The following is an 18,705-nucleotide window of genomic DNA, read 5'->3' as shown; positions in this document are numbered from 1 at the left end:
GAAACCACTGCAACTCCTTTAACAAGCAGCCATGGGACAAATTTCCATTTTTAAGCACATTTCCCATTCATGCCTTGATCCAGATGGGGCAGACATTGCAGTGGCAGGAGTTTTCTGTTCTGAGAAATAGTCCTGCACCATGTTCCAGAGGTGTTTGTGCCCTGGGAAAACTGTAGTGGTGGCAGAAATTTGCTTTCTTCCTAAAAAAGTCTGTAAATGTCACTTCTGTGACACTCTGAACATTTGCCACCTTAGCAAACAATGTGACTGCTGTTCCAAAGAACATCTGTGGTCCACCTATTTTCATATATGTCCTGGAAAAGGGCTATTATCAGAAGGGACAAGAATTCTTAAATTGCACAGCAACTGAACAAGCTTCCACAGGGAAAGTGTTCTCCCTATCATCAGTTAGAAGTTGTCTCCTGACATAAAACACAGCTTGTATGTGTGTATTTATCTATAATTTATATATCCCTCTATGTATTTGTGTATATATTGGACATCTGTGAGAGCTATGAGAACACCCACATTTTTATAGCCATTAAACTCTTTAATGAATGAGCATTCCTTTCATGCCATATATGTGCAAAGCAAATAGGAAGAACCTATAAATGAGCACTGTGGATGTTCTCATCAATACCTATGTGTAACCCTTTTTCCTGAGCTGGAGAAGCTCGTGGTCTCAATAATGTCTCGTGACAAAGAATCCCACGGGCTAATTATGTGCTGTGTACAGATGTATTTCCTTTTTATTGGTTTTGAATGTGATGCCTTTAATTTTATTGAATGTCCCTTGTTATGTAGCAGAAGAAAAATGTAAATAGAAAATCCCCATTTGTTTTCCCTTAGAATGCATAGTTTTGTAATATCTTCTAGCTAAGGTAAACATTTTTTTTTAATTATCCATCTTGCAGTCATTAGAGTCACTTCCTTTGTCTGGCTCTGAACCCTACTTACAGTTTTATTGACATGTTTTGAGCTATTCTGTTCTTCACAATAAAGAGCAGACCATCTGAACTGTTCTCTTTCAAATTAATTAATCCAAAAGATGGCAGTGTGCTAATGATTCCTTTCCATTTCAATCTGCAAAGATTTGGGAATGCCTGATGTTGTCATAGTTTGACAGCCCTGGTATCAATAAGTTGCCCCAATTACTGCTTTTAAAAAAGAACTTAGAAAAAAAAATTCTGCATGTATCCCTAATAACTGCAGGGGAGAAATTCCTCATAAATCCTGATAAACAGCTTGGCAAAAGCAGATTTTATCTACTGTGGGTTGAGAGATACCTGTTTAGTAGAGGTGAGCAGGGAGAGACTGACATCTTAGAGGGAAGGATAATGTTTGCACTCAAAATGACAGACGAGGATTTAGCATATAAAAAATTACCTTCAGAATTGATTCACAGTTCCTTCCCTTTCTATTTCCAAGCTTCAGTACGGAAGAAGAAGGGTAAGGGGAAGCATTTTGTCTCTTGTTTAACCTGTTTCTCACCTTTCCATAGTGAAGGATAATAACAATGTAAATGTTGGCATATGGTCCAGTTTATTTTATGGTGTCAAATGTACATTAATTATTGTATATGTTTTTTTAGTTATTTAGTTAATAAATTGCAAACACACTTAAGAAACTCAAACAGAAGACCACATTCGAAAATATCCCCTGCATTTCTTCCTTTTGTCTCCTTTCCTTCACCTTGCCTTTTTTTTCCTTCTCTGTACCCAACTCTTCTCCAACCCCTTCCATCTCATCTCCTCACAGTTCCTGTGCTGAGTGGCAGCCACAGAGAATCAGTGGCCAGTGACCCCCCAGTGCAGTCCCACATTAGTGACCCCGCTCGTGTCCCGAACGGCCACACGTGCTCCCACGCCCACACTGTGTCTGGCTCAGGAATCAGGGATCTTGCACACCACACCTGAGCTTCTCACCCTCAGAAATGCTGCTCTGTCTGGTAGAACATCTTCCACGCTGTCCTGTATGCATGGAGTGCCCTCCCTGGACTGATTCATGAGGCCACCTACCACCTTCTCCTTGAAATGTCTCCCAAAGACCCACCTTCCCTAGATCCCAGCACTGAGCAGTCATCCCAGCACTGATGGCGAGGCAGGGGGGCAGGTAGAAATAGCACTGCTATTTTAATAGTTTCCATGAATGTATTTTTGTGTATAGAGAGTTTGTTTGTGTTGAGCTGTACTTTTTCCATGCTCCTGTACGTCATTTTGCTTCCCTAGATTGTGAGCTCTCCTGAGCAGGGGATGTTCATTTCCACCTTCTCATGGAGCCTGGCCCAAGGAAGAGTCTCCACTTCCCTGAGCCCCTGGGTGGTAGCTGGTGAAAAACAGGCTGTGTCCTGCTCTTGGATGAGGTTCAGTGTCATGGAAAGGAAATCTAGGCTGTAGGCAGTGTCTTCTCTCAGCAGGGAAGCTTTTCCTTTTTGACATTTAATAGGATGGAATTGGGTTATTTTCCACTCTTTATTTTCCTGCTCTTTCCTGACCTCCTTTCAGGTGGTTTGCAGAGGTTCCAGCTAGGGATATTTGCCATTCTCCGTTCAGAGATTATGACAGAATAAACCACATTGCTACTGAAAAATATGTTTTGGCAGCATATAAAAAAATCTTTGTGTTGTTGTGTAGAGTCTTCTGTCAACCACGAATTCAGTTTTCTGGGTCAGAGATGAGGGAGGCATTAAGATAACAATAATGGCTTCTGTGGTTCTTGTCTGACTGATCTTGTTGATTATCTCTGGAGATGGGTTCTGGTTCATTGGGAAAGCAGGGGAAAGGCAGGGCAGGACAGGACATAGGCTGTATTTTTTGATACTCAGAATAGAAGATAGGGTATTTGTGTGTTAAAAGGTGATAAAATCCTTAGGTTTGGAGCAGCATGGCATAGGCAGTTCTGTCATTTTACTGCAGTTACATAGCATGAATTCAACTAAAATTTAACTTCATCTGTGCCACTGACTTTCTGCTTGCAGTAGTTGCCTGACTCAGAGGTAGCTTCCAACCTTGAAATATGTGTGTGGAAGGGTTGTGTTTCCAAACTACTTTCTGGATGTTGTGGGATACTTGGGATGGGGGAGAGGTGTTCTTCTTTCCTATGCCTTGTAGTTTTCCAAGAACCATTGTATGAGTAAGTTATGGCAACGTGTAAACCAAGAGTTGTAGCAGCAACTTGTTGGAGGCAGCACTTAAAATGTGATTCCATTAATACTGAACCATAACCAGGATATTCCTGCAGCAAATTGAAATGAAGGTTTGAAAACACTCTGAAAATGAAAGATTAGGGGAAAAATTTGAGGTCATAATTTTCATCATCACGACAGGAAAATAGGTATCATTAGAGCTTTTAAAATTAATATTTTAAAACTTTAAATAACTCTGTTTATAATAAGTTTATGCAGCTGGTGGAGAACTTGGTTTTAAATGGCTTTTCCTTCAGTTTTTGTTTTGACTTATGAATAACTCCTTGTGGAGGGAGAATTTGAAAATTATATGATCCTTAAGGAACACATCCATAAGCTAAGATCTGTAAATGTCTAGATACATGATTTAAAAGTTTCCTGCTCCTCAGCTTTCTTTGCTGCTAGAAATGGGTTTGATTTAGTGAGTAATTTGGGATTTTCAGTGAAAGCTGAAATGGACAGTGTTGAATTTTAAAATGCCTAATATAAAATCCTCTAAGAGAAAGGACAAAGTGAAGAACAGAGCAGGTTAAATTTCCACAGCGAAATGGAAATGACAAATAATCCTTCTGCATTAATAAATAATCTGCTGGCAGTGTCACATGGGTGTCAGCTGTGAGCTGGGGTGGTGCTGTTTGTTCTTAGATTTGATATGGTAATCAATACAAAATATTGATATATACCATATACTGATATAGTATGTGTGTTGGTCCTGGTCTTTGGGCTTTGGTGTGGGCTGCAGTACCAACTACAAATAAAGGATTTTCTCCTTTGAAAGGTTTAGATTCTATCACCACCTCACAGATACACAATAACTGTGGTATCATCAACACAGAATATTGTTGCCTGGCATCAAGTCTGACCGGCATTTGAATAGAAAAATATCAGTTGATGGCATTCAAAAGAAATATTATTAGCTCTGTCTGCAATAAGCATTCCCACTTCATCCCATTCCTGTTGTCCATTGTTTCAAAGGTGGTACCTTCCAATGGCATCTGAAACAATGAAATTGCAGAGCAAATACATATAAATGAATGCCAAGCAGTGGATTAGCTCACAGTGTTCTGTTCTGTTTGAAGAGACCATTCCCAAAGTCGTCTGGGTTCAAAACTCACTCTCTTTATTTCACTGTGGTGGAGTTGATGATGGAGATTTGTCTGCAGGGAACAATGGGAATACCACCAAAGCAACTTTTACAGCACTCACCACAGCAGCTCCCGAGGTAGCTCCCAGCACCTGCGGTACTTCTCTGTAGGAAGAAGGTTTTCAGATCTTCGCCAGACACTGTTTCAGAAGATGAGAGCAAAAGGCATCAGGCTTCATGAAGAATTCTTGAAGGTTATCCCTTGTAAGTAATTGATTCACATTACATATTTGAAATTCTAATGAAGTGGCACTGTAGTAATGAGGAAGAGGTTGTCATCGGGTTGTCATTTATCTCAAGCAGAAAGCAGTGACTCTGGGTGGAATTTGTCAAGTGTGTGTGAAGAAATGCCAGCCCCATTTGTGGTTGGTGCAGCAAGGCTGCAGATTTTATGACTTGTAGTGTAACTTGGAGAGTCCACAGCAGTGTAAGTGTAGGATTAGGACCGTGGCTATAATAGAAGTACTTGTAAAACACTTTGTGAAAGCAAAGTATTGAAAATTGTATGTTTCAAAAAGGGAACAATGCTAAACCTGTGTATTCCATGAAGCATAACTTGGCAATGTGCTGATTAGCAATTTGTGCCACAGAATCCAAGCTTAACAGGTAACTCCTGGTACTAAAGACTTCTTCAGTCCAGGATTTACCTTTCATGAGATGCTTTAGCACTTTTGGAAACACTGGGAATCCTGAGTAGAGGCTGCTTGAGTCTGTAGGAGTGTTCTCATCTACACCGTTATTATTTTGAATTTATCAGCTTGTTCTTAAGGATGTAGTGCCCTGTCATGATACTTGTTTTTCTTTACTGCAGGACTGTAAGACTGTAATTGAAAAGGTTTTCAAAACCTTTCTGCATCAGCCAAACAAGAAAATGGTACAAAAGAAGTTGGAAAAGGAATTGTAAGTGTTGCAGAAAATGTGGGGTTTGTAGCATTTGCGAAGAGACACATTAAATACGTTGGTTTATGTGAGTGTGACTATGCTCAGATATTATCAATTTAATATCTAAGCACATATTCAAAATCATGAGGGCTTGAGGAACAGTTAAAATTGCATGTGTTTCCCAATATGGCACACTTAGGGCAGTGGAAAACTCTTTCAGCACTTTTAATGTGTTCTCTCTCTTTTTCAGGAGCCAGGGAGATGAAGGACTTATCTCCCTCATCTCAAAACTCCCTTTGCTGCTATTTTTTTTTCTTTTTCCTTCAAATGTTCGCATACCCATGTTAATTAATTTCTAATCTAATTAAAAATAAATTGTTTTAGATAATTCCTCATAGTTTGTTTGGTTTTTCCCTTTGGTGTGGAAGCGTGAGAGTTAAGTGTAAGACCAGAGAATGCTGTAAGTGTATTAGATCCTCCACTTTATTTTTGGTTTCTTTGATTTGATTGCCTTTCTTTTGTGATTAGGCCAAATTTTCAAATGCTGTCTCTTAAACAGAACATCAAATTGCCATTTAAATTCCACCTGGCTTGCAGGGTAGGAGTGGGTATTGACTATATTCTCTGCTTTGTTTTTGTTCTTGAACAGAAACCACTGTTAGACAATGACCATTCCTCTTTCAAGGTAGGCTGAATTGCAAGGCTTCAGCATTGCAGGTGTATTTTAAATGCCTGTATCATTATTTCCTTAATAATGAACATGCTGTTAAAGAGCTGGTACTTGAAAATTATATCTCTAGAAAGAATTTGAACATATCCATTTTCTGCCTTCCTTAAAAATTACTTTTGATGGTGTGGTTATAATGTGTAAATGTGACTTGTGTAATAATGTGAAGCTATTTTCAGCCCTAGAAACACAAATAGGGCTTTCCTTCGAGAAAGTTTTGAGAGCTCTTTACTGTGAATACCTACAAAGCATTTTCATAAATCATGTAATGGTATTTATAGATACTCAATGTTAAATGATTAATTTTAGTAGCTAAATTTTTTATGTTTTATTGATTTATTTTGTATATTTTATTATTTTATTTTATTTTAGAGTACTTTATAGAATTTACAGTATCCCAGAGAACAGACAATTATTTTTAGTTAATTTTCATAGAAGGAAAGTGTTTCAAGTGCCTTTTGTGTTTGACTGTATTGCAAAGCGCTTTTATTATTTCCTCATTATGCTGACTGCTAAAATAATATTCTCTGCCTGTTGTTTGCAGTATGGTAAATGTGTGCTTTGGGCATTGTGATTCAAGCACAATCCTGCAAATTGTTAATTTGGGGCGGGGCTGGAAAAAGGTAATTCCAGATTAAAATATAGTGGTGGCAGATTGATGAGGATTAGCCTAATTGTCCACATGAAAACTCAGGTCATTCCATTTCTGTATATTTTTAACTATATATTTACCGGACATAACTGTAGGCTGAACTTGTTGTTTCTTCCCTCTAATTTTGATCATAAACAACTAATTTGGATTTAGAACTTTACCTTTAATGTTCTTGCTCTGAATCCATGCTTCAGCTAAGGCTAGTCTTTAAATGCTCGGTGATGTGTTGAAGGCCTTGTTATACTTTACCTTCTTTTGGTCTTTGATGAATTTTTACACATCTGATCCTGTTTGAAGAGCTGAAAAGAAAGCCATTTGTTCTCAGTGGGCACAGATCCATTTTTAACCATTTTAACCAAACATGAGTCACCTGTTTTTCCCCCAGGGACACTGTCAGGTGAAATTGCTTCTGTGCCAAGCAACTTTATCAGATGAACTCCTGTGCCCTGAGCAAGCTCTCTTTTGAAATCAGTAGGTTCTCACCTGCCCATTAGCATTGGGAAGGTGGTCCAGAATTTTTGTTCATCTGCTTCTTAGAAAACCTTGCCCAGAACCCAGACCCACTGTTTGCCCAAATTGTCGTTTAGTAGCTCTCTCACCCACAGACATTCCCCGTGAAGTTTTTATCCAGTTACTTCCCAGCTATTTTTTTACAAATTAAGCAGGGCAAGGCCTTTGGCATATATATGGGAAGTGCCAAAAACCTAAAAGGAAGGCCAGTGCAAATAATTGCACCTACTTGATTTAAATGCTGCTTTTTTTTTTTCCCCTCAGACATGGAAACTTAATTATATGCATAATCACTCCTGGTCTTCATGCTGAAAACAAGCTACTTGTAGTTAAAAATAAAAGAAATTGGGATAAAAAAATTAATCCATAAGATGAAAGCAACACCACAGCTGTATTTAAAAGGCATTTCAAATAGGCACATGTGAAGACCACCCCTTTAGTTTTGGTGCAGCTCCTGTAACCCGTTTTTGCAGATTATTGACAAGGAAGCAAACTTTATTGGCCAGCGAAGGAAATTAAACTAAACCTGCACACTCGTATTTAGGGGAGGCGATGGAACAAAACCCTTGCATGTGCAGTGCCTGACACTAAGGGCTGCGTGCCCAAACCTGTTGCCACCAAGGAAGAATGAATGTCCTGTGTTCCCATCACTTTTCCAAAGGAAAAATGCATGTGCCCAGTATTTGCCTGCAGATGCTGGACCAGGTGGGTGATCCTACAGCACTGAGGTGCCATTGGCATTGTCTGGAGTGTTGCATAATGCGCCTGGTACAGTTTCTGTCTGTATCTATCTTAGGTATTTACAAGGCACCTATCACCTTGGTACCTAAGCAGTTTGAGAAATGCACCCACCCCAGGAGGGATGATGAGATACAGACAGAGGCCCAGGTCCAGAGCAGCAGAGGCAGGGCCCGGGAAGCTCCCCCGCTGTGTTCCCGCTGTTGTTGGGCTCCTGGCCCTCTTGTTGTGGCCAAGGGACATCTCCACCCACCTGTCTGTCAGCAGGAAGAGACCGTGCCTGCCCCAGCCCTCCCGTGCAGCTCCGCTGGTGGGCAGTCTGAAAAGGAAAGATAATGGAAAGAAAAGGCAACGATCCGGTAGCAGAGGTGAAACAGGAATGGTGGGATTTCAAAAGGAGGGCTTCTTAAAGAGCAGCACATCTCAGGGGAGGGATCAGCTGCCAGTCCAAGTGGCAGGTAAGGCACAACACAGGCATAAATCTCAAATGTTCTTCAGTGACCAAAAGTTAAAGAAATACTTCTGATGTCTCTAAAGTTTGTGTATATCCAAAGCCCTGCTCTGTTCTTGGCCTCTGTCTCAGTCCTCTACCCCTGCAGCTGAATCAACCACTCAGTAATTCTCTGTGTATCTCAACCCAGTAATTGCTACAATCCTCAAAATGCCTAATGACCAACACAAAGGACTCTCAGTGGTGATGAACGTTGTTGTGCAAGGAATAGCACGGAATAGCAGTGCTCCAAAATAATGGACATATTCATGTACCTAAAGGCTGGAATAAACTTGGCTTTGATCAGCATGCTCAGGGCAGGATGGGGCAAACCACAGCTCTCCCTTGCAGGCACACCTGGAGCAGCTCTCCTGTGGCCTCCAGGAGCACCTGCTGATCCACCACGTCAGACCAGGCTCTGTGTCAGCCCAGGGGAATCACCTGGATAGGCAGCAGGAACAGAGAATCTGTCTGGCAGATCCTGCTCCTCTGCAGAAACAGAGAACCTATCCAACAGGGGAGAAAGGGAGATAGCCAGGACTTTGGTGGAGTTCCTATTGCATGGACCCCCTCAATAGCAGATCTCTTTTTTTTTCCCTTAAACACAGCAGAGTCACTGAGGTAAAACAAAAAACAGCCTTCAGAAATGTGTGAATCCCAGGGGGCTTTTGGAAATAGCTGCATAGTACCCACAGTGATCAAACACTAAAGCTGAAGTGCAGTGGGTTGCTGGCTTCCAGATGTTTCTGCTCCCTTTAGCATATTTGCATGCTCCTCCCTGAGTCCCTTCCTCAGCCATTTAAGGATGGAGATGGAAGTCCTGCCCCAGCAGAGCAAGGGACATGAGGTTAGAAACATGAACCTTGGAGGCTGCAGGTCTGATGGCTGCTATCACTTGGTATAAAGATACCTGTAAAAGACAGAAGTGACCTATTTTGCCTGTAAGTCATATCTATCTCTGTGAGCAAAATGCTGCATGTAGGAATGGTGTGTCAGGTGGAAATTGCTAGAAAGATCAGGGAATCTGACCTCTTCCCTTTGCTCCACACCCAAGGAAGCAGCTGTGCTTCTTTGTACCCACTCTATTTAAAGCTTGAAAAGAAAGAGACTTCTTCTTTTTTTTTTAAAGCAAATTACCAAGGTGAGGTCAGCCATGTTGGTGCATGGTTTGATCCATGGCCAATTTTGACTTCACAGTTGTAGTGGCCTCTCTCTTTCTCTCTTTTTGGAAGTGGCCCCTTTTCTAAGGAGTTAAAGGCAGTTAGTTGAGGTCACTCTGTCAGCTGTTCAAACACAAGGATGGTTTCTGGCTGAACCCAGTTTTGCAGTGCCCCTGCTGTGCCTGGCAGTACTCTCCCACAGCCCCAGCCTAGGCACTGGTGTAACCAACCTGACCAAGATCCACCCAGAATTCAGGGTGACTTTTGGTCACCAAGGAATGGATTTCTTGGGCAGAGACTCACATGTTCATCCAGGTGGTGTCAGCCAGTGGCCTCCAGGCAATTTTCCCATGATTGCTCCTTAGTGAAGGAAAGTTTGTGGAAGGCCATGCCTGTAACACACCCTCGGTTCCCCATGCCCATGGCAATGCTTCCCAAAGCTTCCAGAAACCGGAGTTGCTGAGAGATGCTGAACACCTTGTTACAAATAATAACAGTGATGGTTGTTCCTCCTTCTCATTGCCAGCCAAGTTTACCAACCTAACCTAAAGCCTGTGCATGTATTCATTATTCAGAAGTATTCGCCAAGAGTTTCCGCAATTAACCTTCTGCCCAGGGGTTTTCACAGACTCTTTGCTTTTTTGTCATTTGTGTCATTGGTCACCAATTGCCAGATGCTGTTCTTTCAGCTCTGAAAGGCTGAAAAGACTGACTGAGAGAATGGCAAGTGGTAACATTTCATAGGACATAAGGAATTTTGCAAAAATTTATTATTGCGATTTTTCAGAGGAATTTTTCTTTACAAGCCTCTGGCAAATGCGTAGACATGCACAAATAACAAAGTTGTTCTGGTCCCCCTGAGTCTGAACAAATTAGACAGTGATACCAGTTACAGAAGTATTCATAAATCAGTGTGGAGTTTGGAGGTTTTTGATTTCATTTTGCTTCTGTTTTTGACTTCCAGTATAGTTTGGTTCTACTACTTACCAGTTGTTAGGTGGGCTCTGTTTAGAACACTTGCCAGCTAAATGGGGTTTTTAAATATGTGGAATTTTCTGTTGACATGTCAAAAGAAATGCCAAGACATTCAGTATGACCAGTGGCTCTACCAGAATGAGTATTTATGATCCCTTACCTCACTCCAATTCCATAGACTTTAATTGAAGTGTGTGTTTGCTTTGTGTGGTAAAATTAGGTCCCCTGTTTTTTTGTTCTTTTTTTTTTTTCATGTGTACTCAAATAGGAAAATGCTGAGAAATCATTTCATGATCCTACACTGTAGTTGTTAAGAGAGCTTTGCTAATGAAGGAATGCAGCTATGGCTGTATTAGACAAAGCAGGGGAAGAATTGCCAAGGAAGAAGCAGTTCTTAGTTAGGGTGATATATAGTCCCTTTCAAACCTCCATGGAGTGGAAGAGCCAATGATTGCATGACAGTTTGTCCCTAGAATTCATTTCCATAAGGAGCTCATGCCTTTTTACAAATACAATTTCATCCTCACTTTCCATAAAACATGCAACTGGACAGTCCAGCCAGACGCAGAGAGAATATGAATACTTTGAATGTGAATACTTTGAAGTAGTGAATATGCTAAATGCACGAATAATATCCATTATTTTAGCACTTAAAAGTCATCATTCAATGAAGTCACACAGAATCCCTTTTAGAGCACCATAATATTGCAGGCACATGGGTGTAGAAATAATGAGTACCACACTGTGGTGGACAGGGATTGAGATAAAGCAGGAGGGATCCTTGGGTCTGTCAGAAAAAGCTTTTCTTTTCATTATATTTCACATAAAATAATTTAAAAAAATCAAACAAAACCCTGCCCCGATTCATAAACAGAACCAAAAGTATGGTTTTACATGACCTCAGCAACACCTTGCAGATATAAGCTTACAGCTTCCACTGAGGTCTGAAGAGCAGTATTTCAAAAAGCAGAAATTAATCCTTAAAAGTCCTTTTTAAAAAAAAAACCAAAAAGCTTTTTTCAAGGCTGGGATGCCAGAGAGTAGGCACAGCACTGATCTGGCACTCAGGCCACTGTGGTGTGACCAGCAGCAGCATGGTTGGGTCACAACCCTACCGAGAGCAGTGCTTCTCTCAGCTGTCCCTTGCCTGAGCGTGGGGAATGCAGGGCTTTGGGTTTGGGCTTTGGGCTGCCTCCTTCAGCCACACTGCCCTAGGGTGATTTCTCATGACCAAATTGGCTCCCCTCAAAAAAAATTTAAAAAGAAAAGAAGTGGACTCATTTTTTTATCTGAAGTAACAGAAAGTGTACAGAGTCCTGGCCACAGCCTCACGTAATGCAGAGAGGTGCAGGACAGAGCTGGGCAGATCACACTCCGTTGTGAGCTGGTGATTCCTGTGGGTGCAAAAGCCTGAGCCTTTCCTGCTCTTTGGGAGGGCATTTTTCTCTAGAGTTGCCATGGGGAAGCGTTTGCACCCAGATTTCCACCACGCACCCTCAGGCAAGGGAAGAGGTAGCCAGGGGAGGGTAAAACTCAGTTCATTTGCAGGAGACAAAGAGATCCCGGTGAGCAATGCCCTCAGATAGCATTTCCTACTGTTTGGAGAAGAGAGCAAGGAGAACCTGGCAAATGTTGGGGAGGGCATTGCTCACGGGATAATCCCACGGACGGCCACCGTCGCGCTGCAGCAGTTATTTGGGAGAGATTTTGGGTGGGGTGACGTGAGACGTCGGACAAAAGTGAAGATAGCCAGCAGTGCTTCAGAGCAACAAAGGGCTGCCCTCAGCCAGTGGTGGAGCACATCTGGCACCCCAGGAAGCTCAATTGGACCCTTGGCCCTGAGCTCGTCCCAGGGATTTCTGACTGACACCACTGCAGTGCATAGGTGAGCTTCTCGCTAGGTTCACTGACATTTCCTGTCACAGTCACACTGAGGGGAATTTGGTAGCTCCTGCCTTGGGATGCAGCAGGGCTGTGTGTGTTCTGGGTACAGGACAGTGTGCACTGAGACCAAAAGTGCTTAATGACGCCAATTGCCACGTGCCCAATGCAGTCACTAAACTTTAGTCCGCCCTTCCGTTTGCCCAAACACATACACTCTGGCTTCCCAACTGGCTTATTTCTATGTGTTGTCCAATGCATGTAGATACCTCCATCTGCCTGGCCTCAGATACAGTGGTTGTTGCTCCTCTATTTGATTGCCAGATGTCACTGGGGAGCAAGATGGGGAGGTTCCTGGATCCTCGGGGCAAGCCAGCCATCACCGAGGGAGCTCGCTGTCCACGCCGGCCGAAGAACAGGAATCCTCGGTGCCTGCCTCTGACGAAGACTCGCCAGCCAGGACCACAGAGAGCTGGCAGTGGCCGCTGTCCTCGTCTGAAACGCACAGCAACGTTGGGGAGGATTTTGAGGGATTTCAAACGCCGGCGCGGACTCCAGAGTGCACCATGGACATACAGTCTCCCGGGGATCAGTCACTCAGTAGGACTCCTCAGTTTGAAAGTGACTCTCCTGAGGAGGAGGGAAATGATGAGATGAATGAAGAGCGCTGCGGTGTTGAGCCTGTCCCTAGGGATCGGGGTTGGAGAGGGCAGCCCCAGCTAACAGAGGGAGAGAAGCTGTTGATGGAAACCAACAGTAGGATTGTGCAGCTGCTGGAAAATATCAAGAGGGAGCATGCACAGTCCATGGGTCTCATGTCCCAGTCCATGGGCCGTATGGAGCTGCAGCTGGGCATTGTGGCTACCTCCACAAGAGCCATCCATAACTACCTGTCAGAGATTTTAGCTTTCCTCAAGCAGCCGAGGACACAGGTCCTCGAAACGCGCATCTCCCAAAGAGCCACCCCCCATGTCGAGTTGACGTGTGCCTCGACATGGACTGGTGAGGACGCAGTGGCATCCTCCACTGTGTGCTTACCAGGGGCCGAAGGGACGAGCGACTCTCGCGACCCGCCGCAGGCCACCCTGCCTTGTCGCAGTGGCCGGCTGCAGAGAGCCATAACCGAGAGGGCCTCGCTGCCCATGCCTCCACGCCAGGCAAAAGGGGGAGGGAAGAAAAAATAACCACTCCATAGGATTTTTAGAGGTTTTTTTTAATGTGCCTGTCCTTTTAATTCTTAGCCATAAGGCCATCGGTGGCAGAGTTCAACCATTTCCTACATTGGCTAACATTGTATTCTGGCTGACTAGATTAGTCTAACATTTTGTAGTTTATATTTGCACTGTTAACGATGTGTGCTGCTGGTATTTGAAGAACATTTGCCTCTGTTCTTTCACTTTAACTTCATACAAGCATTTTTTTACTCTGTGCCAGGCATTCATTGCTTTTCTTACAAATACAAGTCATTTCTTGAGGCAGCTGTTTTTTGAGTTTTCTTTCTCCATTATCCCACCCCCTCTGAGCAAGCACGCAGGACTTGGTGGTAAGTATAGAGGTCTTGGCAATACTCGCCTCCCAAACTGTGTTCGATCAGTCTTTGCCTGGTGTTTCTGGCATGCCAGCCTGAGGTGTTGGGGTATAGCCTGTACTGGATCATGACCATTCTTTTCCTCTGTGGGTCTCACCAGCTCACTTCCTAAGACCCTCGGTGGAGCTAATCCACATGTCTTGGCTATGTCGTACAATAAGTAATGTTGCCAGGATCATACCTCATATTTCTCTTTTTGGGGGCTGTGTAGTGATGTGCCACCAGATCTATCTGGGCACCTGACTCTCGTTTTCAAAGTTCATTTGATGATGGATCTGGTGGCTTGATGGGCAGCATTATACTTTTTCCTCTGAGAGAGTCTGGGTATTCGGAACAGGAGTCACTAAGCAATGTGTTCTACGGGGATAAGAGCCATCTCCTGCAACAAATCTATTAGGAGGAGAGACTGTCCCCTGTAATTATCACAGATATTAATTATTAAAGAAAAAGAAAAAAAAATGAAAAAAGCAACTTGCCTAGCAGCCAGACCTCTTGAGAATGTAAAAGTCATGACGTGCTGTTGGGTACTGTGCTACTCTGTCTGTGATTTAAGAGCTTTTCATCAGAGACGAGACCTGCATCTTGATAAAACACAACTATTTTCTGTGCCTTTAGGCCATCCAATTTCCTGAGGGCTGGCACCCTGAGCAGGGCACGGGTCCCATTGGTAACCCAACAGGGCAGATGGAAATGCACTTTGGCAATAAATTACTTTATATCTGTTGGTGCTGCCTCTCTCGGGGGAATTTAATATAGTGGCACTCAAATTGCTATATGCATGCAGAGGCATCAGACTGGCTTTTACATGTGGTATCCCTGACAGTTCTCCGGAAGGATGCTGCTCCCAGGAGGCCCTGGAGCAGTGGGGACAGGTTCTCACAGGTGTAGCATGGCTCCTGTGTTTGACTCTCAACACGCCGTTGCGACTTCTCAGGAAGGTGCAGAGCAGTTTCTATGGAAAATGCCAGGGAATAATCGTAGGCTTAAAAATCCTCTTCTGTGACTACAACCGAGCCATGCTCTTTGGCCAGTGAGACGTAGACTCTTCTTCCCTGTCTTCCAGTGAGGCAGAGGTTATTCAGGGCAAGGGAGATCAGAGTTTTTACTCTACCAGCCAGCCACAAACTTCTCCTGTAAAAGTGTGTGTGTGTGTGTGTGTGTGTGCTTGTGGCTGTACTCTGCTTAACAACTGGTTCAAGGAGGAAATGCAGCTTGCATGGCCAACCTCCAGTGTAGGCTTTTCCCACACTCCTTCCTTTTGACCTTCATCCAGCTGCATTTCTTTAAAAAATCCCATTAGAGGCAGGCTTCTTTGGGCCACTCTGTCAACACACCTCACAGCAGGTGCCAATTTTTGCATCCGTTTTGTGACTTTATTCTCTCTCTTTTGTCAGGGTTATTTGTAAAGTTATCATCAGAGAATTTCCAACATGAGCTTGTGAGCCTCCCCTCTTGTTGGTATGAAGGAATGCATGCTGTAGAGTATTTGAGCTCACAAGGAGACTGGGAGGAGAGCTAATTAGTGAGCCTGACAAATTATTCAAGTAGGAGTATATTTGGAATGTGTGGTTCGGATGCAGGAGGGGTTTGCACTCTGGTGCTGTGGAGACAAACAGCTCGAGGCACAGGCGAGTGGAAGTTTGGCCCAACACGTCTTCTCTCTCTGGGGTGAGTCTGGGTGGGGCTAGCTGTGGTTCAGCCAGTCCATTTCCTTGGCCTGAAGAGCACGTTTGATAGGGCAGTGAGGATGTTTTTGTTTCACGTCGTGCTTTCACTCCGGCAGGGTTGGGCAGTCGTGGCCAGGCGCTCAGATTTTGACATTTCTCACAGGACCCGCCATGTAGCTGCTGCCATTTAGGATCAGTCTCCACGTGCTGGCTGCTTCTGTGGCCTCACATTTTTTGCTGTAGTAGCTCCAAAATGACAAGTTCCACTCTACCTTTGCTTTCTGGTCCAAAGGCAGTAGAGCAAGAGAAAGAGCTGTGCAGTGCTGCCATTGGAAGTGCCACGCGAGGAAGCCCTAAAGGGTTCCTTGCAAAGCAGCTCAAGCTTTAACCCACCCTCCTCTCCCATTTCTGGGTGCTTTGGCTAAATGTGGCAAATGGGAGCAGCCATAGGGTGAGAAGGACTGAAAACCTCTCTACAGACAAGAAACCTGCAATAAACTCACAAAAAACCCAGGGGTTTTTTTCCCTCATGGTTTTAAGAATGGGTACCAACTGATATTTTGGTCAGATCCAAAATTAGGATCTGACTTCTAGGATTGTCTAGCAAAATCAGTGCAGTTGGAGGGTATGTATGTTTCATCCCCAACAAAAATTTTCATGCTTTTCCAAGTGTCTGTCATGGCCTCATCACTTTTTCCCTGTAGCTTTTTGTTGTCTGAATGGGTATCTGGCTACATGTGTCTGTTCAAAATAAAGGGGATCACTTCTTACGTGGTGTATTTCTATTTCTCATGTGCAGATTTTGAGTGCTTCCGTTTCCAAGGCTTCCTTCTTTCTGTATCCCAAAGATTAGTTGTTTGGCTTCTGGGATGAGAACAAGGGTGGGAGAGCCTTAAGAGGAAATCTCTGCCCAGTTGAAGCTCTTGGTGATAGATCCCCTTATGAAAAGCCTTATGAAATGTGACACAAACTTGGTTTTTTATTTTTGAATACATGTGACAATTTTAAGAATTTTTTTCCCTTTCTCCTTCCACTGGATGATTTAAGCCCCACAAAAAAAAAAAAAAAAAAAAAAAAAAAAAAAAAAAGCAGACCAAGAAAAGACTTGAATGCTAACTTCAGTTGAAAAGAAACAGCAACACTACTCTTGTGAGAGAGTTCTCAGCAGTGTTCAAGTGTTCAGCCTACTGGTCCTGATCAGCCTTTCCTTTCCTGCCTGCTCCCTGACCCTCTGTGACACTGAAATATCCACTTCTAGGACAACCTTCTTCCTAACCCAAAGGCTAAAAGTTCTTCCCTCTCTTCTTCTCCTGTTTAAAATATCATCCTTGCATCAGCCAGATCTACTGTTTAGAGGGATCAAAAGCTCTTTTCCTCCTGCCTTATTCCCATCCATATCAATATCCAGTGCTCTGAGTGCGCTGCTCTCCCGTGAGAGGTAAAATTTAAATCCCTAAATACAATACTTGGGGTAGTAACACCAGCTCTAGATCACCAAAACCCTGGGGATTTTTCAAGTCTGCAGTATCCTAATGAAGTACCTATCCTTGTTTGAGAAATAATGAGTTATCTGGGAGATGGAGCTAATTGCTGAAAAGTAGCATTGCTCTGACTCGTGTTGTGGAAGCCCAGGAGCCAGGCTGAGGTGTTCCACTCACAGAAATGCCACAGGCTATGAAACTAATCCTAGTTTTGGTGAAACTTCAAAGGAAAAGACACTAAATGAACATGATACAGGCAAGCAAAAGCAGTGGAAGGCATAGCAAAGAAAGGTGTTGGTGTGATTCCAGTTTGGATTCTAGTAGAGATTCCAAACTCAAACTCTCCTGGTGGCTTGGGCTAGTGATTTAATTTCTCTGTGCCTTGGTTTCATAGCAGTAGAAGGGGCAAAGGAGCTGTCAGGCAATAATTAGGGGATTATACTGTGCTTCAAGGTCTTCCATGTGAGGGAGTAGCATTTTGTATTTAATGCTGATGAACCTTGTTTGTGACCAAAGTTGGAGACGGGGCTAACACCAGCACTCAGCTTTGGAATATCCTGATTAAACTTATCCCTGTATTTTCCCATCACATCATGCAGTAGATCAGAGTCCCAAATCCAAATGTTGAAGTTCTCATTCAAATTTGGACTTTGCCTATTTTTGGTCTGCTTCTGACCATGACTAAATGCATTCCCAAACTGTCCAGTTATTAAAATAAATTTAAAAAAAACAAACCAACAGAAATGCATATAAAAGTTTCATTTAAATAAAGGATGCAGTTAGCAGTGCTAGCCTACAAGTCCAAGAGTGTGAACAAATCAGGATGTTATTATTTAAGGAGCATAGGCATGAAAGAGCACTTCTGGAGTACTTGTTATTGTCCAAAATATCACTGAAAATTCTGATGACTAAGTACAGTCTGCTTATCTCTATTTGAAACAGTGCTCTACGGATTCACTATTTCTAAAGGTCTTCTTTCCATTTCTATATAGATATTCTCCCTTCACATTTTGAAGGTTTGAAGAAGAGGATTGTTTTTCGAGTCACACTAAGTAAACATTAAATGCATGCAGGCTTAAAACTAAAGCATGCATGTTATGTAGCAGCAATAAAAAGTGCTCGGCTTGCACGACTTATGATGCTCAAGCGTTGCCTTGTTAAAATGCCAAAAAAACTTTTTCTTTGCATTTTTTTGAAAAGTAAATCTCTTCCTTTGACCTTGCAATACTTAACTTTCCCAGTTCTTTGAACAAGTGATATTTATTTTACTGAATGCTTTTATATTACAGATAAGGTGGATGAAATAGTGCCAGTTTCCAAGCCATCAAGAATTGCAGACAATGCAACTGTGGACTCCAGAGTGGCAACTATAAAACAGCGGCCTTCTAGTAGATGTTTTCCTTCAGATATGAATGTGAGTGGGAGCCACAAAGCACTGCTTTATTCCTACTAATGTGTCTAATTCCTTGATTAAATATTGCCCAATGCTTTGTAAGGGAATAATTGACATTAATACTATAGCACCTACTAAAAATTAAATGCCAGAACTCTGAAATTGCATCATTCAAGTGCAGAATTTAATCTTACAAAATTTTGCAGGTAAAAAAAGTAACTGGTTTTATTGCA

At 42.7% G+C, this 18,705-nt stretch overlaps 2 protein-coding genes across 4 annotated transcripts in view; both read left to right on the top strand.

Moving 5' to 3' along the window:
• The window catches only part of SHANK2 (SH3 and multiple ankyrin repeat domains 2), a 250,055-nt gene that overhangs the window by 212,134 nt on the left and 19,216 nt on the right, over positions 1–18,705 (top strand). For 2 of the 3 annotated variants that reach the window (XM_054515204.1, XM_054515205.1), the window contains 3 exons: positions 1,429–1,449; positions 18,072–18,131; positions 18,369–18,493. In XM_054515204.1, the coding sequence (XP_054371179.1) occupies positions 1,429–1,449; positions 18,072–18,131; positions 18,369–18,493 (206 nt within the window). The remainder of the gene's footprint in view (positions 1–1,428; positions 1,450–18,071; positions 18,132–18,368; positions 18,494–18,705) is intronic. The other variant, XM_054515206.1, reaches the window with a different exon arrangement.
• On the top strand, positions 5,916–13,817 carry LOC118687254 (uncharacterized). Its single transcript, XM_036384131.2, has 3 exons — positions 5,916–7,804; positions 7,896–8,295; positions 12,668–13,817. The coding sequence occupies exons 1-3, from the start codon at positions 7,727–7,729 to the stop codon at positions 13,525–13,527; spliced, it is 1,338 nt and encodes a 445-aa protein (XP_036240024.1). The 5' UTR covers positions 5,916–7,726; the 3' UTR covers positions 13,528–13,817.

Source organism: Molothrus ater, chromosome 6 (genome assembly GCF_012460135.2).
Source record: "Molothrus ater isolate BHLD 08-10-18 breed brown headed cowbird chromosome 6, BPBGC_Mater_1.1, whole genome shotgun sequence".
Lineage (NCBI taxonomy): Eukaryota > Metazoa > Chordata > Aves > Passeriformes > Icteridae > Molothrus > Molothrus ater.
This window is presented reverse-complemented; position numbering and strand designations above follow the sequence as displayed.

What these genes read in the sequence shown, in the direction of transcription:
- LOC118687254 (XM_036384131.2), top strand. Translation starts at nt 7,727, where the DNA reads ATGAATGTCCTGTGTTCCCATCACTTTTCCAAAGGAAAAATGCATGTG. An exon ending in GCCTGCAGATGCTGGACCAG is followed by an intron (nt 7,805 to 7,895) that starts GTGGGTGATCCT and finishes TATCTATCTTAG; the next exon opens with GTATTTACAAGGCACCTATC. An exon ending in GCTGCCAGTCCAAGTGGCAG is followed by an intron (nt 8,296 to 12,667) that starts GTAAGGCACAAC and finishes TTTGATTGCCAG; the next exon opens with ATGTCACTGGGGAGCAAGAT.